General features: G+C 42.8%; 1 protein-coding gene across 3 annotated transcripts in view; it reads right to left on the reverse strand.

Moving 5' to 3' along the window:
- eif2ak4 (eukaryotic translation initiation factor 2 alpha kinase 4) overlaps positions 1 to 24,287 on the reverse strand; it is a 111,869-nt gene that overhangs the window by 9,224 nt on the left and 78,358 nt on the right. For all 3 annotated transcript variants that reach the window (XM_078233557.1, XM_078233555.1, XM_078233556.1), the window contains 9 exons: positions 22,709 to 22,774; positions 22,240 to 22,410; positions 20,509 to 20,643; positions 16,906 to 17,010; positions 16,548 to 16,676; positions 15,158 to 15,238; positions 8,406 to 8,515; positions 6,765 to 6,823; positions 1,057 to 1,154 (listed from right to left, as the gene is read on the reverse strand). In XM_078233557.1, coding sequence (XP_078089683.1) covers positions 1,057 to 1,154; positions 6,765 to 6,823; positions 8,406 to 8,515; positions 15,158 to 15,238; positions 16,548 to 16,676; positions 16,906 to 17,010; positions 20,509 to 20,643; positions 22,240 to 22,410; positions 22,709 to 22,774 — 954 coding nt within the window. The remainder of the gene's footprint in view (positions 1 to 1,056; positions 1,155 to 6,764; positions 6,824 to 8,405; positions 8,516 to 15,157; positions 15,239 to 16,547; positions 16,677 to 16,905; positions 17,011 to 20,508; positions 20,644 to 22,239; positions 22,411 to 22,708; positions 22,775 to 24,287) is intronic.

The raw sequence follows: 24,287 nt of genomic DNA on the forward strand, positions 1-24,287 counted from the left end.
ACCCTTGTTCTTTTAGATGGTAGAGGTCACAGGTTTGGAGGGAATGCCACTTGGTGAGCTGCTGCAGCACATCCTGTAGGTAGCACACACTGCAGCCACAAGCAGGCTGCCTTGTCCTGAATAGTATTGAGCTTCCTGAATGTTGTTGGAACTTCATTCATCCAGTCAAGTAAAGAGTATTTTATCATACTCCTGACTTGTGCCTTGTAGATCGTAGAAAGGCTTTGGACAGCGTAGAGATGAGTTTCTCACCACAGAATTCCTAGCCTCTGACCTGACCTTACAGTCACAGTATTTACATGGCTGGAAGTTTCTGGTCAATGGTAATCCCCAGAAGGTGATAGTATGGCAATGCCATTGAATATAATGGGGAAATGTTAGGCACACTTTTGTTGGAGATGCTCAATGCCTGGCACTTGTTGCAAATATTATTTCCCACTTATCAGTCCAACTGCTCCCATTGCGAATGAAATTGAAGGTTCATGGGGTTTTAATTTCTCACTTAAGGTATTATGTTGACTAACCTCAAAATGAAATGGTCTCCCCTTTGACATTCAATATAATTACATGGAGAAGTGGTATAATGCCACTTCAAACTTAAAATGCAAATGTTGCCTGAGGAGACTGGTGGGAGCGTGTCCTGGGAATAATCTTGCTGGCATGTGTTTTTGGGGTGGAAGGGAGCTTGAAAACATTTGCAAAAGGACCAATTATCCACCCATAGCTCTGGGCAGCAAGTCCATTTTGAGCTTGAGTCAATGGGGGAATATTAAGACATGGAAACGAAGGATTTAATAAAGTAAATAAATAAATTACCACTAACAGAAATCAAAAAGAGTTCAGCCAGAGCCAGAGTTAAGATTTCAGTTCAGATCCAGTGTCACTGGCTCCTGATGACCAATCTTTCAAATCTGGAGTGACCTGTTCTGACTTTCCAGAATTATTTGGCAAAGAGATGTTTTCTTTCCACTCTCAGCACCTAACAACCCCACATCAGCCACAGCTTGGTTTAGGCTCCATATAAAGCATAGGCACACTGGAGAGGTGGCCGCTTACCTTTTCCTCATATCGTCGTTTAGTGCTGGACGACAGCTTCTCAGGAGAAATTAGATTAAGATTTGGCACTAAGGAACCTCCGTGTGATTCAAAAGGCCCTGGGGGATAAAAGTGAAATGGTTAAAAAGTCAGAAAGCTGATAACCAGGGATGTGAAAGTGATTAAATGAGCAAATAAGATCATTATGCATACTAATGAAATGCTATCATTATTTAATATACTGTTTTGAGAGAAAGCATTGTTACTGGGCAGGAGATTATTGGATCAGGATGCAGAAATATTTCAATCTCTATTTTAAAATCCTTACTTGTATATTCCTGTCATCAATTCTTACAATGTAATTTATAATGGAAACTCTGAAATGTGTGGAGTGGACAATACAGCAGCTTGAGCTTACTCCGCGTTCATTATGGACATAGCTGATTATTGGCCTTTACTTTCACTTCCTATATCCCTTGATTCCAAGAGGTCAAAAAACCTTCCCAGTCCTAAATGCATTTAACAATGAAGCATTCCCTATCCTGAACGATGCCTGAAGAAAGAGCAAAATGAAATTTACTGTGCTTTCACTGCTGAGTATTTACGATATTTTGCTGAATTAAATTAAGAGTTATTGAGGTTAACTAACCTACTAAACTATGTAAACCAGAATTCTATTATTGTTAAAAATGAGATGAACAAACTAAAAACAGAAATGCTGGAAATGCTGAGTAGATCTGGCAGACTCTGCGGAGATAAGGGGTTCTTTTTCAGGTTGGCAACCTGTAACCAGTGGTGTTCCACAGGCGTCAGTGCTGGGATCGCAATATTACTGACTTGGAGGAAGGAAGCAAATGTATTGTAGCCAAATTTACAGACAACTCAAAAATAGGTGGAAAGGCAAGCTGCGCGAGCGATACAAACTGTTTACAAAGAGATATTGATAGAGAAAGTGGGCAAAATGTTGGCAAATGGAATATAATGTGGGAAAACGTGAAGTTCATTTGGAAGGAAGAACAGTATTATTTAAATGGAGAAAACTGCAGAAAGTTGCAACACAAAGGGACTTGGGGGCACTTGTGCATGAAACACAGAAAGCTAGTACACTGGTGCAGCAGGTAATTAGGAAGGCTAATGGAATGTTGGCCCTTATTTCAAGGGGGTTAGAATATAAGGGTAGGGAAGTCTTGCTGCAACTGTACAAGATACTGGTGAGACCACATCTGGAGTACTGTGAGCATTTTGGTCCCCTTATTTAAGAAAATATTTTATTGGAGGCAGTTCAGAGAGGATTCACTAAGTATCCCCGGTATGGAAGAAAGATTAAACAGATTGGGAATATATTCATTGGAATTTAGAAGCATGAGTGGTGATCTTATTGAAACATATTGGATCCTGAAGGGGCTTGACAGGGTAAATGCTGAGAGAATGTTTCCCCTCTTGGGAGAGTCTAGAACCACAGGACATAATCTCAGAATAAAAGGGCACGAATTTAAGACTGAGATTTTCTCTGAGGGTTGAGTGTCTTTGGAACTCCTTGCACAGAGAGCTGTGGGGGCAGAGTGCTTGTGTATATTTAAAGCTGAGATAAATATATTTTTGATCAGTAAGGAAATCGAGGGTTACAGGGCAAGGGCAGGAAAGTGGGCGCGAGGAATGCCAGATCAGTCATGATCCTATTGAAAAGTGGCGCAGGCTTGAGGGGCCGAATAGCCTACTCCTGTCCCTATTTCTTATGGTCCTGATGCTTATGGAGAGAAACAGCATTAACATTTCAGGTAAATGACTTTTCAACAGAAATTTGAAGCATAGACTGTACTCCACATGAAGGACCTGAATATCCACCACCAAGAGTGGCTCAGTATGCACACAACTAATCAAGCTGGCCGAGTCCTGCCAGACTGAACCTGCACCATGTACTGAGACATCAAACCAGAACAAAAAATCTCCCCCACTCCTTCCTCACCAACCTACCTCTCGCAGATACATCTGTTCATAACGGTTTTGGTAGGAGCGGTCACCGCAGTCTTTGTGGAGACTAAGTCCCGTATTCACATTGTGTGACACTACCATGTAAAATATGACATATTCAGAACAAATCTGGCAGCTCAAATCTAAGCATCTAGGTATTATGGGCCATCAGCAGCAGCAGAATTACATTCAGCCACAATCTGCAATCATCTTCAGCCAGAAGTGCCATGTGGATGATACATCTCAGCCTCCTCCTAAGGTTTGCTGCATCACAGATATCATTCTTCAGCCAGTTCAATTCACTCAATGTGATATTAAGAAATGGTTTAAGGCACTGTAAAGCCTATAGGCCCTGACAATCCCCGCTGTAGTTCGGCAGATGGCCATGTTTATTAAAGGATAATCATCTCAGCTAATAATATCGCTGCAGGAGTTGCTCAGGGTATTATCCTTGGCCCCCATCACCTTCAGCTGCTTCTTTAATGGCCTTCCCTCCCAAATAACATCAGAAATAGGGATGTTTGCTGATGACTGAACAGTGTTCAGTACCATTCGTAATTCCTCAGGCAATAGAGCACTCTGCAAGCAGAGCCTGCAAGCAGCAAGACCTGAACAGCATTCAGGTTTGAACCAAAACAGAAAATGCAGGTCTGACAGCATCTGGGGGGAGGGAATAGAGTCAACGTTTTGAGTTTGGATGATCCTTTGCCAGATTCCAGTAAGAGAGAATCTAACCACTTCTCGATAATGTTCAATGGCATTAACAAATCTGGCGCCATCAACATCAATAGGGGTTACCGTTGACCAGAGTAGATCAGCCTTATAAATGCTGTGGTTACAAGAGCGAATCAAAGGTTGGAAATTCTGCAGGGAGTGACTCACCTCCTGACTCCCCAAAGCCTTCCCATTATCTTCAGAGAACAAATCAGGAATGTGATGGAATACCCCCCACTTGCCTGGATGAGTGCAGCTCCAATGACACTCAAGAAGCTCATCGCCAACCAGGAAAAGGGAACCTGCTCTATCAGCAATCCAAGATTCACTTCCTCCAGCACCAGCGCACAGTGGCAGCAGTGAAGATGCACTGCAGCAACTTGCCATGGGTCCTTCAAAAACACCCCCCAAGTTCACAATCTCTACCACCTAGAATATCAAGGGCAACAGACACTTGGGAACACCATCACTATAAGTTCCCATCCTAGTCACATCATCCAGATTTAAAACTATAGTGCCGTTTGTTCAGTGTTATGGAGTCAAAGTCCTGGGACTCTCTCCCTACACCATAAGGACTGCAGAGATTCAAGGTGGCAGCTCACCACCACCTTCTCGAAGGCAATTGGGGACGTGCTATAAAGGTTGAACTTTCCAACAACACCCACAATCACGGATTCAAGGTGGCAGCTCACCACCACCTTCTCGAAGGCAATTGGGGACGTGCTATAAAGGTTGAACTTTCCAACAACACCCACAATCACGGAGAATAAAAAAAATGGACTTACGAGAAGAGCCACAATTAATTTTCTTTAAAGAAAACTTTACATTTTGATACTGTGTCAGTGAAGATACAGGAACACCAAGAGTAGTTATTTGACATAGTTATATAGTCGCCTTTGCTAAAAATGTGTTCCTACAAGCGTTAAAATGTTTTAGAAGTCATCAAATGTCACATCATGGTGACAAATTGGACTGAAACATTGCCTCTCAAAGCCTTGACTTTAATCCATTAAATTAATTTCTTAGCTTCAGGGTGCTCAGGGCAGGTTCATGAGATATAGGAGCAGATTAAGGCTATTCGGTCCATCAAGTCTGCTCCACCATTCGATCATGGCTGATATGCTCCTCATCTCTCCTCATATTTTCCTGCCTTTTCCCTACAACCCATTACCAATTTAAAAAACTGTCTAACTCCTCCTTAAATTTACTCACTATCCCAGCATCCAGCGCACTTTGGGGTAGCGAATTCCACAGATTCACAACCCTTTGGGAGAAGTAGTTTCTCCTCAACTCTGTTTTAAGTTTGCTACCCCTTATCCTAAGACTATGGCCTCTCATCCTACAAGAGGAAGCATCCGCTCCATGTCTATTTTATCCATACCTTTTATCATCTTGTGTATCTCAATTTGACCTCCTCTTATAATCACGCACCCCGAACATACTCTCTTCCACCGGGAAAAAGATACAAAAGTCTGAGGTCACGTACCAACCGAATCAAGAACAGCTTCTTCCCTGCTGCCATCAGACTTTTGAATGGACCTACCTCACATTACGTTGATCTTTCGCTACAGCCTAATCATGAATGTAACATTACATTCTGCACTCTCTCGTTTCGTTCTCTATGAACAGTATGTTTTGTATAGCGCGCAAGAAACAATACTTTTCACTGTATACTAATACATGTAACAATAATAAATCAAATCAAAATGCATAACCTCACACTTATCCACGTTAAACTCCATCTGCCACATTTTGGCCCACTCTCCTAACCTATCTATATCCATTTGTAAGGTTCTTATTTCTTCACTGCAACTTGCTGTTCCGCCTATTTTGTGTCATCTGCAAATTTGAATTCTATTCGTTTTTGAATAGGGTTACCTTCAAAGATAAGTGAAAGTATTTCTGCCTCTACTGAGGGGCACACAGTCAGGATACTACACCTGAGTGAGATGGAGACCAAGTGAGTAGCAAATTAGGTTCACATGGTAAGTTCTGGCAAGTCTTTTTAAGGTTTAACCTAGCTTAAGAGTCAAGTTCTAACATTGAACTCACATCCTTCAATTAAATTAGACTACCTTGTCAACCAAGGAACTGCCTGGTAGGTTCACATGAAAATTCAGTGCACAGAGGAAAGAGATGCTTTAAGTAAGGTTTATCGCAACTCGTAAACTGTGTTAAGTAATAATCAGATTTATCAGTCCTAGTGATGTTTATCAATAGTGATATGGTTTATTAAGTTAAAAGTGAAATAAAATTAACGTAAATGAACCAAAATAAAATAAAATTAATGTAAGCAAAGTAAAATTAGGATATGGCAGGTAGCTCATGGAATGCGTATCCTGTAATATGTGGGAAGTCATGGACGAACCGGTGACCCAGACAACCACATTGGCAAGAAGTGTCACCAGCTCCAGATTTCAGAACTCAAGTGGCAGCAGGATTCACTGTGGCGCATCCATGAGGCTATGTGGATAGAACATTCAGAGAGGTGGTCACACCGCAGGTCTGGACTATGGAGGCAGAAAGGGAAGGGTGAGTGCCAGTCAGTCCAACAGAACCAGACAAATAGCACAGGTCCCATTCACTAGCCGGTTTTCTGTTTTGGATACTGGAGATAGCGTGGGCAAATGGTGTTGAGGTAGATGATCAGCCATGATCTAACTGAATGCTGCAGCGCACTCAACATGCTAAATTGTCTACTCTTGTTCCTGTCAAGCCTGGGTTTTTGTTTCTGAAATTGACTCAAAAGACTAGGGAAAAAATTACACAAATCTAAAGGCATGAAATGGAATTGGGCTCAATCATAAAGCAATGACTCCAAACATGGGGATTCAATCATCCATATTGCTATTCATTCATTCCCATTATTCAACCAACTGGCACCACTTCCCAGAGAGACTATTACACTATCAACTGTCACACCATGCAAAACACAATGAAGCATGGTACAATGGGCCAAAGGGCCTCTTTGTGTGCTGTAGAACTCTATGACTCTACACGTATTAAAACTGTGACATCATTTGATGACAGGGAGGGCTGTGTACCTGTAGAACTGAAGAGTGATCCCTTTAGGCTCTGTGAGGCAGGGCTCTCTGGAATTTCCCTGTTTAAAAGGAAATAGAGGGAAGATAGATAGTTAATAGAAAGCAACCTAGGGAAAGCAAGCTATAGCAGAATTTTTGTTTCCTTTTTAAACATTTGCGTTAGCCAGAAATAAGAAATTAAATCCTCCAATCTTAAGAAAATTGTTTTCTTATATATCCTTCTTCTCTACGTGATGCAAAGACCTCTCCCCTCATCTAACAGTTGAAACTCAGCTTTAGACATTTAGAGTTTTAAATCAATGGCCTGATTTGCAAACCAAAACAGAAAGAGAAAATAAAGGACTTCTACACTTCCAGTTTGAAGAAATCAGGGAATAGAATCATTGAATAGTTACAGCACAGGAGATTATTCTGCCCATTGTGTCCATGCCTGCTCTCTGCAAGAGCAGCTGTTAGTCCCACTCCTCTGTTCTCCCTGGAGCCCTACAACATTCTCTCTTCAGGTGCTAATCCAATTCTGTTTTGAAAATCAATTGAACTGCCTCCACCACAGTCTCATGCAGCGCATTCCAAATCCTAAACCACTCACTGCACAAAAAGTTCTTCCGTCAATCACCTTGAATCTGCCTCCTTTGGTTCTCAACAGCTCCACCAAATGAATGGTTTCTCTCTGCTTAGACCCCTGGAACGTCTCTATCAAATCTTCTCTCAACCTTCCCTTCTCCAAGGAGAAAAGTCCCAGCTTGTTCAATTTAACTGAAGTTCTACATCCTTGGAATCACTTTCACACATCTTTTCTGCACCGTCTAATGCCTTTACCTTCTTCTTAAAGTGTGGTGCTCAGTATTGAACACAATACTCCAAAGCAGAGGTTTTACATAGTTTCCTTACTTTTGTATTCTATACCGAAGCCCAAGATTCTATGTGCTTTATTAACTTACCCTGCCTTCTTTAACGATTTGTGCACATACATCCCCATGTCTGTTTTACCTGTCATATTTCCACCCATGCTACCTGTTTCATGTCCCCTTGAAGTCTATTGCTTTCCTCCTGCAACTTACAATGGTTCCAAGTTAACAAAAACACTGCCTCAAAAACCTGAACCCAGATTCCCCAAAATGTAGTACTGCCAAACCCCATACTAACCCTAGACATCACCTTCAATCCCACGCCTTTCACTGAATCAAGGCAGAAATTCTGATATTGCCAACTGCACAGTATGAAACCCTCACTGGAACTCTCTAATATTTTTGCTCCAAGTGTTTATCTAATTCCATACAACACTGCAGTTCAGTCAGATTTAATATCCCATTGTGGATAATCCAGTCTCATAGCAACAAACACAGCTAAGCAATGAAAATAGTGGCAAAGTTTGCTTCTTTGGTTTGTTCTTGCGTTTCCAGTACTAATCCAGATTCCGTTTTCCTTAGTTCTGATTCGCAAATCAACGGCAATAACCCTTTGTTGTTTACTCTCCTGTATTTCGGAACACCATCTGATCTGATCTTCTCTACTCCAGTGGACACAGCCCTGTTCTCAGGTCTCGCCACCAGCTCTACTGGCTCGTGCTCTCTAATGACCAGGTATCAAGTCCCTGTCATTCAGAATCATTCATTCTCTGGTCTACAGTAAAACTCTCACCTGTTGCTCTTTTCCTCAGACATTTTGGCCCTGATTTTCTGCAAGTATTCCACCACCTCTGCTTCCAGGATCCGTTTTTCGGTCTGTTTGTCCTTTTCAAATGATCTCACCTGAAAGCAGCAAACAAAAAATTAACACAACGTGAAGGACCCATTTTGCCTCACGGTACCCATGGAGCTGGGAATTCCTCCCTAATTACTGGAGGGAGTGAAAGTGGTTATTTCTTCAACTCTTCCACATGCACAGAGAGGCTCTCTCATCACCTTCTCCAACCGCACTCCCCCTCCTCCCTCATTAAACACACACAGGGTATCCTCCTCTCCCCCATCACCACACCCCTCCCTGACTACACATAGGGCCTTAACTCGTCATCCCTCAATCAATTAGATTAGGGAATTAAATATGTGGCTCAAACAGTGGTGTGGAAGAAGGGGTTTTAATTCATGGGACAGTGGCATTAGTATTCAAGGAGAGTGAGCTATTCAATTGGAATGGACTCCATTTAAACTATGCTGGGACCAGTGTCCCAGCCAGTCATATAACCAGGACTGTGGACAGGGTTTTAAGCGAACAGAGGTGGGGAGGGTTCAAGTTCAAAGAGAAAGGTTAAGGCATCAGAATAGTGTAGCGATGTGAGTAAAGACAAGCAGAAGGAAAAGAGAGATCAACAAAAACTGTGATTCTGCAAATATGGTCATAGTAGGAAACAGAAGAAAAAGAATTAAATGTTCTTTATCTAAATGCACAAAACATTTACAATAAGATGGAGAAACTAGTGGTACAGATAGGTAAATAATTTCAATCTAATCACCATTACAGAGACATGGTTACAAGGTGATCATGGTTGGAATATAAATAATCCAGGGTACATAATATTTTGGAAAGACAGACAAAATGGCAGAGGAGGAGGTGGCCCTGATAACAAAGGATCATAGAATAGAATCATAGATTCCCTACAGTGCAGAAGGAGTCCATTTGGCCCAACAAGGTTGCACCGGCTCTCCAACAAAGCATCCTACCAGCCCTATCCCCATAACCCCATTTATTTACCCCACTAATCCTTCTAACCTACACATCTTGTGACACTAAGGGACAATTGAACATGACCAATCCACCTAACCTACACATCTTTGGACTGTGGGGGGAAACTGGAGCACCCGGAGGAAACCCATGCAGGTGGGAGGGAACGTATAAACTCCACAGAGACAGAACATAAGTGAGAAAGGATATGGCCTTGGAGTATCATGAAGTTAAATCAGTATGGGTGGAAATCAGGAAAAGCAAAGGGTCAGAAAATGTTGATAGGAGTAGTTTATGCCCTTCACCCCTCCCCAACAGTAGTTATAGCATTGGACAGAGCTTTAAACAAGAAATTATTGGACTTTTTAATAAAGACAGTGAATTAATTGTGGGTGACTTTAATCCTCATATAGCTGGCACAATCAAATTGGCAAGAATGGTCTAGAAGATGAGTTTATAGAATGTGTTTCTGTGACAATTTCTTTGAGCAATGCATTGTGGAATCAACTAGGGTTAAAACTATCTTAGATCTAGTAATGTGTAATGAGGTAAGGTTAGTGTGTAATCTCTCATAGCAAAAAAGTGACCATAATACTATTGGCACAGTGGTTAGCACTGCTGCCTCACAACACCAGGGTCCCGGGTTTGATTCCCAGCTTGGGTCACTATCTGTGCTGTGTCTGCACGTCCTCCTTGTGTCTGTGTGGGTTTCCTCCAGGTGCTCCGGTTTCCTCCCACAGTCTGAAAGACGTGCTGGTTAAGTGCATTGGCCATGCTAAGTTCTCCCTCAGTACACCTGAATAGGCACTGGAGTGTGGCGACTAGGGGATTTTCACAGTAACTTCATTGCAGTGCTAATGTAAGCCTACTTGTGACACAAATTAATAAATAAAATATAGATAAGTTTAAAAGTGAATACTTCAATCATAAACAAAAAACTTAAATTAAACAAAGCCAATTATGTGTTTATAAGTGAAGAACTGGCTACAGTTAATTGCGTAAATTGACTTAAAAGGTATGGAGATAAATGAACAGTGGAAACATTTAAAGAAGCAGTTCAGACTCTTCAACAAAAATACATTCATTAAAACACAAAAACTCAGCAAGACCGACCTATCTGTGGCTCACTCAGGAATTTAAGGATAGTATTAGATTAAAAGAAGAGCTAACAATGTTGCAAAAACAAGTCTGAGAATTGAAAGTATTTTTAGAAACCAGCAAAGGGCCACCAAAATGTTGATAAAAGGGAAAAAATAGAAGATGAATATAAACTAGCCAAAAATATAAAAATAGATTTGTATGAACTTTCATAAGGATATAAAAAGAGATTAACTAAAGTAAACATGTGACTCTTAAAAGCAGAAACAGGATAAATTATCATAGGGATTGAGGAAATGGCAGAAGCACTGAATAAATATTTTATGTCTGCCTTCACAGTAAAAGACACACGTTTCACATCAGAAATAAGACAGTTATCAAGGGGCTAAAATCCAACAAATCCTTGGGATGTAATGTAAAGTAAAGTTTATTTATTAGTCACAAGCAAGGCTTACATTAACATTGCAATGAAGTTACTATGAAATTCTCCTAGTCGCCACACTCCAGCACCTGTTCAGGTCAATGCACCTAGCCAGCACGTCTTTAAGACTGTGGGAGGAAACCGGAGCAACTGGAGGAAACCCACACAGACACGGGAAGAACGTGCAAACTCCACAGACAGTGACCCAAGCCGGGAGTCGAACCCGGGTCCCTGGTGCTGGGAGGCAGCAGTGCTACCACTGTGCCACCCCTACACCCTAGAGTTCGAGATGAGATAGTAATGTGCTATCTACAATTTTCCAGAATTCTTTGGATTTGGGAATAGATTAGAAGTTGGCAGATGATACGCAGTTTTTCAAGAAATGAGGGAGAGAATTAACCTGACATCAGTTGTTCAGAAAATGCTGGAACCTATTATCAAGGAAGTTTTAACAATGCATTTCAAAAAGCTCAGCATGATTTGAACAAGTCAACATGGTATTAATAATGGGTAATTCAGTATGACAAATTTACTGGAGCTTTCTGAGGATGCAACCAGCGAGATAAATGGGGGTAGTACAGTGGTTAGCACTGCTGCTTCACAGCTCCAGGGACCTGGGTTCGATTCCCGGCTTGGGTCACTGTCTGTGTGGAGTTTGCACATTCTCCTCGTGTCTGCGTGGGTTTCCTCCAGGTGCTCCGGTTTCCTCCCACAGTCCAAAGATGTGCAGGTTAGGTTGTTTGGCCATGCTAAAAATTGCCCTTAGTGTCCTGAGATGTGGAGGTTAGAGGGATTAGTGGGTAAAATATGTAGGGATATGGGGGTAGGCCCTGGGTGGGATTGTGGTCGGTGCAGACTCGATGGGCCGAATGGCCTCTTTCTGTACTGTAGGGTTTCTATGATTTCTATGATAAAGGATAGAATTAGTCATTTGTATACCTGGATTTTGATAAGGCATTTGATAAGATGCCACACAAAAGGTTAGTAGGCAAAATAGGGGCTCAAGAGTTGGGGGTAATAAATTAGCATAGATGGAGGATTAGTTAACAGTTAGAAAGCAGAGAGCAGATAAATGGGATGTTTTCAGGTGGCTGGCAGTGAATAGTGGAGTGCTCTAAGGTTCAGTTCTGGTACGTCAGCCATTTAGAATCGATATTAGTGACTTAGATGAAGAGGCAGAGTAACATTATCTAAGCTTGCTGATGATGATACCAAGCTAGGTGGAAAGATGAACTGTGGGAAAGATACAGGGAGGCTGCAAAGATGTTTAAAATCAGCAAATGCTGAAAAAACTCAGCAGGTCAGGCAGCATCTGAGGAGAGAGAAACAAAGTTAACATTTTGAGTCCATAGCACTTCTCCAGAGCTGCAAAGAAACATAAGACAGGTTAAGTAAATGGGCAACAAGATAGCAGGTGGAATGTAATGGGGGAAGATATGAAGTTATTCAAAATAGTTGCAAGAATAGAACAGAATTTATTTTTTAAAAGGTGTGAAACTTTTGATGTTCAAAGTGTTGATGTTCAGAGAGTCTCGAGTATGCTTGTACAAAGAATACTGAAAATTAGCATGTAGGTGCAACAAGCAATTAGAAAAGAAATGCTATGTTGGCCTTTATTAAAGGGGATTGGAGTAGAAGTCTTGCTACAGTTGTACAGGGCTTTAGTGAGACCACTCAGTTTTTGGTCTTCACATTTGAGAGAGGATATACTTGCATTGTTGGCAGTACAGAGGAGGATGAAGGGCTCGGCCTATGACAAGAGGTTGAGTATACTGAGCATTAATTTTACTAAACTCCAAAGAATATGAGGCAATCTCAACCTCAACATTTTGAAGGGGCTTGATGGAGTTGATGCTGAGAGATTGTTTCTGCTGGTTGAGAATCTAAAACATGGGGGACAGTCTCAGGAAATCAGTTAGGACTGAGATGAGGAGAAATTGCGTCACTCAGAGGGTGGCAGATCTTTGGAATTCTTTACACTGGAGGGTTTCAGATGTTCCATCATTGAATATATTTATGGTTGGAATAGACAGATTTTTGGTCTCTCAGGGAATCAAGGAAATGGAGAGCACAAAGGCAAGTGATGTTGAAGCCCAAGACCAGCCATGATTGTATTAAATAGCAGAGCAGACTCAACAGGCCATAAAGTCTACGCCTGCTCCGATTTCTTGTGTTCAACCACACATAGTTTGTTGTGAGGCTGGATTGGAGACCCTAAGTGCCCAGCTCCACCCTTTGACCACACATAGCATCTTCCTCTCCCCAATCATACAATCCCCATTCCATTCCTTCCTGACCACACATTAGGGTCATGCCAGAAAAAACAAGAAATAGCAATGGCTGGAATTGACTCAGTGCATCAACAGCACATGAATCAGCGCAAGAGAAACATCGATGTGTTTCAAATTTTTATAACCGCGCAGGAAATATTACTCTCAGAGCTGTTTGTCATTTAACCATCAGTGTACTATAATCAAAGTTTATCAAAGCAGGGTAACGCCATTACAGGTAACCTGTTGATGAGAAGACAGTTGCAAAATACTCAGCAAAAATAATTGGCTTTATTTGAAGGATAGATTTTTGACTGAATTAACCTGTGAGAACTATTAGATGCACCTTTACCACATTTCAAAACTGAGCATACACCATGGGCCCGATCTCCAATTGCGGCGCGCTAGTTTTTTGGCGCATCGGATTGGGAGATGTGCGTGTCAGCATTTCATGGGATTCTCGCGTCTCCCACTGCCGGAGAGCAGGTGCAGTCAAGACAGCGCTGGAAACCGCCGGAAGACCAGGTAAGTGATTTTAATCTGTTTTAAAGGTAATTTAAATGTCATTATCGGGCCCGGGACTGAATTCTCTGGGCCCGATAGCATCTCCCACCCCGCCAGGAGTATTTCACTCCGAAGGGGTTTAGAGTAGCTCCCCACATTTGGTGAACTAGCAGAAGACCCCGCTGGAGTGAAGGGGGAGGGTAATTGGGGTCACCCAGGAGTTTGGGCGGGGGGGGGATGGTGCCCCGTAGGCATGGGCAACCTGACAATTTTGGGGGGGGGGTTCGGGTTGGACATCGGGGTGCCCCAGGACAGGGGGGGGTCCTGACCTGGAATGGTCATGGGGGCCACAATCGAGCCATGGGAGGGCTGGAGGGGCAGCACTGTGAGGGTCTTGGGTTGGCCAGCAAACTACAGGCTGACAGTTCAGGGCCACTGACCATGCGCAAAGTTCCAAAACTGTCAGACTCTGGCGTGAATAGACACACCTCCCCCCCTCCCCCTCCCCCCCCCAGGCTTTTATTAATATTCATGATTGTGACCTTTACATTGCACGGAGTGTGAGAGATTCGAGTCTGAACTCCCACTGAAAAAGTAATTGTGAATTACACCACTTTTTCCGCCAATTCAGCACTTAGAATTTTTTTGGGAGAATCATGCCCCATATTTTAATTAATATGTGAGACAGGCTCTCATCAAAACCAGTCAGTGCTAAAATTCACTTTATTCTCTGAGCAGGTTCTAGTGGATATCAGGATGATCAGAAATGCAATGGATAGTTACTGGCAGATAATCACTGTCTGGGAATGCTGCAGCCCCATCTCTGCTGCTGTAACGGAAAAGTCATCTGCAAAATTAAACCAACCAGGCAGGTTCAGTAACATAGGCTGTAACATTAATACTGGAGTTGCCTTGAATTACCTGACTGGAGTCAGGGGCAGAGTGAAAAGGAAAAAGCTGAAGCAGAAGATTCAGTTTCATCTTTCTGCATATTTCATCCTTGCTATTTCTATTTTCCTGTCCCTGTCACACTCCATTCTTCCCCTTTTGCTTCCCTTCTGAAGGCATAAACTCGAGCAAAGATACCGTCCAGTGCAAATATCACAGCAATTATACAAAACAATCTTAAAGCGTTGGGTGGTTCTTAATGACAGCCTGAAATTACAAGCACTTTTCAATCCGTAAAATTATTGACAATTGAATTCAATGGCCATATAATGATTTATGCAATAGCAATTATACTTTGTGGCCTTCAACGAATGCTGCTCCACCACAGCAGAATAATACTGTACTTGAGTGCTGTAACACTTTTCCGTATTAGCTGTGCATTCAGTGAGCAATACCATTGGAGATCCATTGGGACATATTTACTTACAAAGCAAAGGGCAAGTGGAGGTTTTAATATCGAGATTGATCTTACAAGTTGAACAGTTTGTTACCTTCACATGTTTACTCTCTTTATCGGAGACAAGGACTGAATAACTGATCCCAGTCTGCTCACAATGCTCCTGAACTTCTTCCTAAAAAAAAAGCAAACGTGGTAACTAAAAAAACACCAACACAGCTTTAATTCATGTTAATTCATTCTTCTCTCAGAGGGTGGTGAAACTCTGGGATTCTCTGCCCACTGAAGTGGTGGAGGCTACCTCGTTGAATATGTTTAAGTCACGGATAGATGGATTTCTGATCGGTAGGGGAATTAGGGGTTATAGGGAGCAGGCGGGTAAGTGGAACTGATCCACTTCAGATCAGCCATGATCTTATTGAATGGCGGGGCAGGCTCGAGGGGCTAGATGGCCTACTCCTGCTCCTATTTCTTATGTTCTTAAGCACAGACAGTACAGTCAGTTATAGTCATTTATGGCACAGAAGGAGGCAATTCAGTCCCTCCATTCTAAGCTGGCGCCCAGTGGAGCAATTCAGTCAGTTCCATTCCCCTGCTTGATCCCTGCAGTGTTTCCTTCCAGTGCTTATCCAATTTCCTTTTGAAATCATTGATTGTTTTCGCTTCTACCACTCATGGGCAGCAAGTTCCAGGTCATTGCCACTCACTATCTTCCTCTCATTACCTCTGCATCTCTTGTCCAAAATCTTTAATCTGTGTCCCCTAATCCTCAATTGGTTGGATGGCTCGTTAGTGATGCCGAGCGATGCCAACAGCGCAGGTTCAATTCCTGTACCAGCTGAGGTTATTCATGAAGACCTGCTTTCTCAACCTTGCCCCTTGCCTGAGGTGGGTAATCCTCAGGTTAAATGACCACCAGTCAGTTCTCCCCCTCACAGCAGCCAATAGTTATCTGGGGCTGTGGCAATTTTACCTTTTTTAAAAACTGAACCATACAGCAGGATAGGCATTAATTGAATTACCTCTCGGTGCTGAGTTGGCTGATCTCAGCTGAGTTAACATTGGATCCATTTGTATTCCCACTGCTGTCACTGTTCAGTGACCACTGCCCATTCATATGTGTGGCTGTCAGATAAAGACGATCCAGTTCAGTTGTGAAGCTCCCTCTTTTTTACTCTAATGGTTTACACATGAAGAATGGCCAAGCTGCCCATCGGCTACCAGTGCCTTTGGAGCTACAGCCAAACCTGGGGAAGGGAGTACCGTCAATCGTAGACCTCTTTGTAACCTCTACTTTGTTGTCTGGATGAAAAGTGCACCAACTGCACCCACTACTTTATAAACAAGTTAAGAAATCATGGTGGCAAATCACCAAAGTATTTCTGCCTCCCCAATCTTCCTAAATCAAGCTGTCCTGTAGGTCAGCTTCCAATCAAGTTCTAGCCTAAGTTATACCAGCATCCTAAATCTATTGCAAATATTACCTGGGAGACGTTGTGCAGCAACTCAGTTTTAATGCCGGATTTCCACAAGCTCTGGATGATGCTGATGGCTCTGTCCAGCGACATCTTCCCGACGGCAACCACCAATGTCTCAAAATGACAGAGAACGGGCTGCAATGGAGAACAGTAGGTTGTGGAGTTATCAACATTCAGTTCACAAAAACGTCACTGGTACAAGTCAAAGGAGCATGCGTCTGCACTGGAGTTCATCTCTCCAACTCCCATCCCACACCCGGTCATGGAATATTTCTCTTCTTTAGAAGATATATTACATGTGAAGATATAACAAAGATACAAAGTGCAAGATGGCAAAGTAAAGCACTAACTACAGGTAACTCACCGGTTCAGATGTGTTACAAAGCGTGGTGATTTTATCCAAGGCAAGACTGACTCCTACGGCAGAGGAGATTGGTCCTACAAATTGTGGTCTCTGGAACTCGAGGATCTGAGGAAGAACAACATTTTTACAATTCTTTGAAAGGACAATTAGATGTACAACCCTTGTTAGGCAGTTCAGCTTATGGTGGATGGTATAAATGTAATACTTGGTGTGGATCCTATAGTGTGGGCTTTCCTCTTGCCCGATTTCTGATCTAGGCTGATGTAGCTGATCGCAGCCAGGGTAGCCTTTTACCAATAAATAAGCAAGTGGGGAACTGAGGAGCAACAAATCTTCCAGACATCCCTCTCCAATCAGTCTTGCTGGAAATGCATGCGTGGGCATCATTGAGTAAGGTCAGGATTGGCAGTGATACCATCCACTGTTGAAGCTGTTACTTGCTGTCTTACATATAAATGATCGTATTTTAGGCAAAATATCAAACCAACTGCCTCTCTTTATCCAGAGCAAATCAGGAGAGAAAGGAACTGGGGAGTTGTGATGAGCAGCAACTGTATTTCACATCTAAATTCATGGTAGAGAGGGAGGAAGATGCTTCCAATGCTCACTCTGAAACTAGACTAAACAGGTATGTGAACAAAGCTGAGATTCTGTTGGTTTCCTTCCCTCATCAGTTTAAGTGCCAGGTACCTTTCTTCTATAGTACAACTGAATGCACAAACCATATTGGAGGATCATATATGATCAACCTAAACAGAGCTTCAATAAACTTCTGTGCTGTGCAACCACAAAGTAGTTTATTGTCTTGCTTTTCTACACTAAGAGATTATGGGTTCATAGTAGCCATGCTGCCTCCTGTCCCTTACCCAAGTGACTACCCTACATGGGTGGGGTTAGAGAGATTGCCTCTTCCTGTGTGGAAACAAAGGCCATTCTCACACAATTTCCACATATGTTATTTACAGCAGGTGTCAGAGGGAGCAGAAACGACAGCCCCTCCAGTACCTAAAATCAACTATGCTTGGGACTTTAACAAGATCAGATCACCCGGAAGAATGAGAGTTTTTAGGTTTTCACCATAACAACCTGGTAGTACTCATTTTTTGATTAGTGACTGAATCTGGAGAAGTTAACAATGGTACCGGTCACATAGAACAGGCATGTGCCACATCGGCAGGAGATACTTCAGAGACAGATCAGTGCCAATTCATTCATCAGCAAGGAAATCACCTTGCACCTGAACAATCACATTATGATAATGACAGTTCATAGAACTGTGTGCAGGAATAACATGAAGATGGACACCAGTTACAGCAAACTCAATGAGGGAAGTTTCAACTTTTACCCCAGTGTGCATTCCTCCTGTGCAAGAGTGCATATTAAGACATGAGAGTTGCAGCATGAGCAAGAGAGAATGTTGGTGCAATTGGAGTGTGGAACTGAGCCATGCAGAGCATCTTCAATCCACAATCTATGCTAAGGTTGCCTAGCTTATGTAGGACTGCATCAGGAGCTCCAAATTAACCTCAGTGCCTCAAGTCTAAAGAAAGGAAATATTAACCAAGTTAGCACTGCTGGGAAGTGCATTGTGTGAACGGCAGATGAGCAGAGGGAAAGTCAGCCACAATATCCTCCATGCTCAAATAAACAAACAGCATTCAGCTTGACACATGAACAACTACACTGCTTTGAGGAAATGTAGCCAATCAAGGGATGGTACATTAGAATAGCAGAGCAGTACATGTCTGTGTGTGTACACAAAGAGAACTGAAAAATACTTAACAATGTGGACCAGTGTGGAAAACATAGAAAATAGGAGCAAAAGTAGCCCATTTGGCCCCCCAAGCCTGCTCCACCATTCAATATGATCATGGCTGATCCTCCATCTCAACACCATAATCCTGCTCTCTCTCCACAGCCTTGACAATAGCCTCATCTGGCCAGTCACGGTAGCACAGTGGTTAGCACTGCTGCTTCACAGCTCCAGGGACCTGGGTTTGAGTCCCGGCTTGGGTCACTGTCTGTGTGGAGTTTGCACATTCTCCTCGTGTCTGCGTGGGTTTCCTCCGGGTGCTCCGGTTTCCTCCCACAGTCCAAAGATGTGCGGGTTAGGTTGATTGGCCATGCTAAAATTGCCCTTAGTGTCTCGGGATGCGTAGGTTAGAGGGATTAGTGGGTAAATATGTAGGGATATGGGGGTAGGGCCTGGGTGGGATTGTGGTCGGTGCAGACTCGATGGGCCGAATGGCCTCTTTCTGTGCTGTAGGGTTTCTAAGATTCTAAGATCTTAGTCCTAAATGGCCCAACAGTCTATCCCATATCCTGAGACTTTGACCCCTTTTTCTAGAGCCCCCAGCCAGAGGAAGCATCATCCAGTCTGGCTAGCCCTGTCAGAATATTATATACTTCAATGAGATCCTCCCTCATTCTTCTAAACGCCAGTGAATACAGGCCTAGGCAACCCAATCTCTCTCTCTCCTCATCCGACAATCCTGATAGCCCAAGAATCAGTATGGTGAACCTTCGCTGCATTCCCGCTATGGTAAATATATCCTTTCTTAGATAAGGATACCAAAACTGCACATAATACACCAGGTGTGGTTTCACCAAGGCCTGTGCAGCTGCAATAGGACATCCTTGCTCCTGTATTCAAATTCTCTCGCAATGAAGTCACAAGCCTTCCTAACTGCTTGCTTGTACCTGCAAGCTTGCTTTCAGTGACTGATATACAAGGACACCAAGGTCCTTTTGTAAATCAACATTTTCTAATCTATCACCATTTAAATAATACTCTGCCATTCTGTTTTTCAACCAAAGTGGATAACTTCACATTTATCCACATTATACTGCAGCTGTATTTGCTCATTCAACTTGTCTAAATCACCTTGGAGCCTCTTTCCATCCTCCTCACCACTCATATTCCCACTAAGTTTCATGTAGTCAGCAACTTTAAAAATATTGAGTTTAATTCCCTCATCCAAATCATTGCTATATACTGTGAATCGCCAGGGCCCAAGCACTGATCCCTGTGGTCCCTGTAGTCACTGTCTGACACTCTGGAAAAGACCCATTTATTCCTACTCTCTGCTTCCTGTCTGCAAACCAATTCTCAATCCATTCCAATATATAACCCCCAATTCCATGTGTTTTAAAATTTTGCACACTAGTCTCTTATAAAACACTGAGCCATGTGCAAGATGCTTTTTGTAGCAACTAATTTATTCCGATTGCGTTCCCCGGCCAAACCAAGTACAGCAGCAATATCTCCAAAAGCAATACAATTTTATTAAAGAGGGTGCCCATGACTGACAGAAGCCACTATTTGCTAGTACTCAAAAAGGATACAATTGCTTTTACCACATACTTATGCCAGTTTGACAAAAGTGTGCTTATGCAGCAAAATATTCCTGAAACTGGATGAAGACAGACTTGATGTGGAGATGCCGGCGTTGGACTGGGGTAAATACAGTAAGAAGTCTCACAACACCAGGTTAAAGTCCAACAGGTTTATTTGGTAGCACAAGCCACTAGCTTTCGGAGCGCTGCCTGTAAGAGAGACTTACATAGCAACAGGTAATCAAAGTCAGGACCAAAAGAACTCACCAGACTGTCGTATCTCCCTCCAGCTGCTAAGATGTCTGGGAAGATGTGGTGTCGCCGTTTCACAAGTGCTATAAATTGGAAAATGACTCCACTGTGCTGCTGAACCTTGTAGACAAGGCCCAGATTAACTATCACCTGTAGAGCAAGGAATAGAGTTTCAGCACTGCACATGTTCAGATCAATACTCTAACTTTCCTTTCACTCTAACCTTTCTATCCATCCTCGGCCGCCTGCACTGTTTCAAATTAAGCTCAAGAAGCAGCATCTTATTTTTTGAATCTGACCTTTATAGCCTTCTGGACTTGATGTTGAGTTCAGAAACTTATCATAGTCTCTGCTCCCAGATTTTCTTTTTGTTTGTTTCGTTTTGAACAGTAGCTGCTGTTGATAATTCTGCCTTTCACGTTTACACCTTTCTAGACACATCTTTTGAATTGTTAATTGTTCTATTACCATCTTTTTTTATATTGTGCTTTTATATCCATGCTTCCATTTATTCTCTGCTATTTTTAATCCTATCACAGACTTTCCCTTTTCTTCCTTCCCCTCTTGCTTAAAAACTGTTACATTTCAAAGTGGTGTCAGTTCAAACACTGTAGTTTACCTGAAACATTAACTCTACTTCTCCCTCCACAGATGCTACCAGATCTGTTGAGTATTTCTGACTTTATTATTAGCTAAAGCCTGTTTGTTGAGATTTCCAAATATATAAACCTGTCCCACCCGCTGCCAAACAACTTGCAAATCTGGCACCTCTTTTGGCTGTATGCTACTCTCAACAATTTTCCTCTCCTAAAGTTAATGTCAATGCAAAGATGACGTTCTACAGGCTGCAGGTGCTGTTCAGCACCATGTCTTGTATGAATCAGCGGCCTAATGGCACAGTAGCTAGTACTGCTGCCTCACAGCACCAGGGACTCAGGTTCAATTCCAGCCTTGGGTGACTATCTGTATGGAGTTTGCACATTCTGTCCGTATCTGCGTGGGTTTCCTTCAGGTGCTCTGGTTTCCTCCCACAGTCCAAAGATGTGCAGGTTAGGTGGACTGGCATGCTATTGTCCCAAGATGTGTTGGTAAGGGGGTTTAAAGGGGTAAATATGTGGAGTTACTGGGATTGGGCAGGGGGAATCATAGAAGCATAGAAACCCTACAGTGCAGAAGGAGGCCATTCGGCCCATCGAGTCTGCACCGACCACAATCCCACCCAGGCCCTATCCCCACATATTTACCCGCTAATCCCTCTAACCTACGTATCCCAGGACTCTAAGGGGCAATTTTTTTTTTTAACCTGGCCAATCAACCTAACCCGCACATCTTTGGACTGTGGGAGGAAACCGGAGCACCCGGAGGATACCCACGGAAGAAGGGGGTTGGGCCTGGCTAAAATGCTCTGTCAGAGAGTTGGTACAGACTTGATGGACCAAATGGCCTCCTTCTGCATTGTAGAGATTCTATTCTATAATTCAACTGTGGAGGAAGTGGGCCCACAGTCCTGAGTCTCACAGCACAGTGATCAAGAACAGGAATGCAAGCTGATGGCACCTTGGACTCTGGAAGTGGAAAGTCAACAATTGTAGCACACTTACCGTGCCCAGCTTACGTCAGCTAACTAAGCACCAACTGAAATGGCTGTGGCCCAGCCTGTATGACGCAGCTACACTCAATGCCTTAACATTTTGAGCTATTACGTGAAGTACCTGTTTAAGATCACTCATTATAGTTACAACCAACCTGTAATTTGACATCGAGTTTCTTTAGGAGTTTCGTCACTTCCTCAAGCTCCTTTAAGGCCTGTTTTACCAGCTGACAAACAGCCAACTTCCCATTCATCAGAGGTATCAGCATAACTCTCAGTTCTTCCAGATCCAACTTATTCTCAATATACTTGTATAGGTTCAAGAGCTAAATGAGAGAGAAATGGCACTTTATCAACAGAAGTGGCCTTCCCTGCTAAGCTCCATGTCATCAGGACATCACCACAGCACAGAGTACAGATGCATTCAAAGGAAAAAATAAATAATTACTGGGGAAAACAAATAGAGAGATAATGTCGTTAGGGTGAGGTGAAGCTCGTATGGAGCATAAACACTCACATAGATCAATTGGACCTAATGGGCTATATCTACTTTATACAATCGAGGCAGTTCTATAGACTGGAGCAAATGTCATTGTGTCAGCAAAAAACAGCCACTCAACTTACACTGTTCTGTGATAATGACAGGTTGCAGAATTTGGCTTCTACTTCTTGCCTGGTCAGCTTCCCCATCTGTCATGAAAGAGAGGTTACATATTAAAGGAGATGGAAAGAAATCGGTAAACCTGGCAATGCACCAAATACACGCATTTCATAGTGAATTGTTTAGAAGCACAGATTTTGAGTAAGCTCCACTGAAATACAATGGGTGTGGGATGAAAGTCATGTCATGTGCACTTACCTTTGATCTTCAGGGGTCTTGATCAACAGATAAATCTCCTGGACAATTTCAGGCTACTTGTTGTGAGACAAGTTCCTCACAGCACCACTCTAATGCGCTCAAGGAAATGCAATGACAGCAACAGAGCAGAAAAGTCAGGTGTGTGGACAGTGGCAATTCAGAATTTTTATGAATGAACCAAGAGAAGATTAATGTACAGTCCTGGGGTGGGTCCAAATTGTACTACTTTTGGCTAAATTCAGTAAATGTGGTGCCAGAATTCTTGACCACCATAGCTGCTAACCAGAGTCTGATTGTGTATTTTTAATTACAATATTCAGGACTAAGCAGCCCGCTTGATTGCTGCCCCTTTCACAAACATTCAATCCCTCCACTACCGATGCACAATGGCAGCAGTGTGTACCATCTAGAAGATGCACTGCAGGAACTCACCAAGGTTCCTTAGGCAGCACCTTCCAAACCCATGACCACTACCATCTAGAAGGACAAGAGGAGCAGATACCTGGGAACACCACCACCTGGAGGTTCCCCTCTAAGACACTCACCATGCTGACTTGGAAATATATCGCCGTTCCTTCACTATTACTGAGTCAAAATTCTGGAACTCCTTTCCTAACAGCTCTGTGGATGTACCTATACCTCAGGGACTGCAATGGTTTAAGAAGGCAGCTCACCACAACCTTCTCAAGGACAACTAGGGATGGACAAGAAATGCTGCCCTGCCAGCGACGCCCACATCCCGTAAAATGAATTTTTAAAAATTAATTTTTGAAAAAAAGAGGGAACTGGATGCCCGTTTCTATTCCAGAATCTCTTTATAGCCCAGATAGGAGTCTCTTCCATTGGCTGTAAAAAAATTCCTATGTAAAAGGGATTTGGATAGTCTCAGTCAGATACTGGTGGATATGGACTCCAAACTCAAAAGAGTCCTTTAATCAGCACAAGGTTACAAATCACTCAGTGGAGTCACAGAATGGATGCTGTAAATCAAAACATGTCACAATGAGGTAGAAATAAGGGTGGGACTGAAACAAGTAAACTCATAGAATCCCCATAGTGCAGAAGGAGACCATTCGGCCCATCAAGTCTGCACCAGCTCTCCGAAAGATTATCTTACCCAGGCCCACCCCACCACCCTCTCTCCGTAGCCCCTGTGCTTTACTCAATATTGCATGTGCCATACCTGACCACAGAACAGATTTAGTTCTCTATCACTACTTTCATAGAATTACATTGGGTATATGGCACAGAAACAGTCCATGCTGGGGTTTATGCCCCACTCGAGCCTCCTCCAATCTTTTTTCATCTAATTTTATCATTGTAACGCTGTATTTCCTTCTCCTT

The sequence above is a fragment of the Mustelus asterias genome, chromosome 18 (assembly GCF_964213995.1).
Source record: "Mustelus asterias chromosome 18, sMusAst1.hap1.1, whole genome shotgun sequence".
In the NCBI taxonomy this organism is placed as follows: Eukaryota; Metazoa; Chordata; class Chondrichthyes; order Carcharhiniformes; family Triakidae; genus Mustelus; species Mustelus asterias.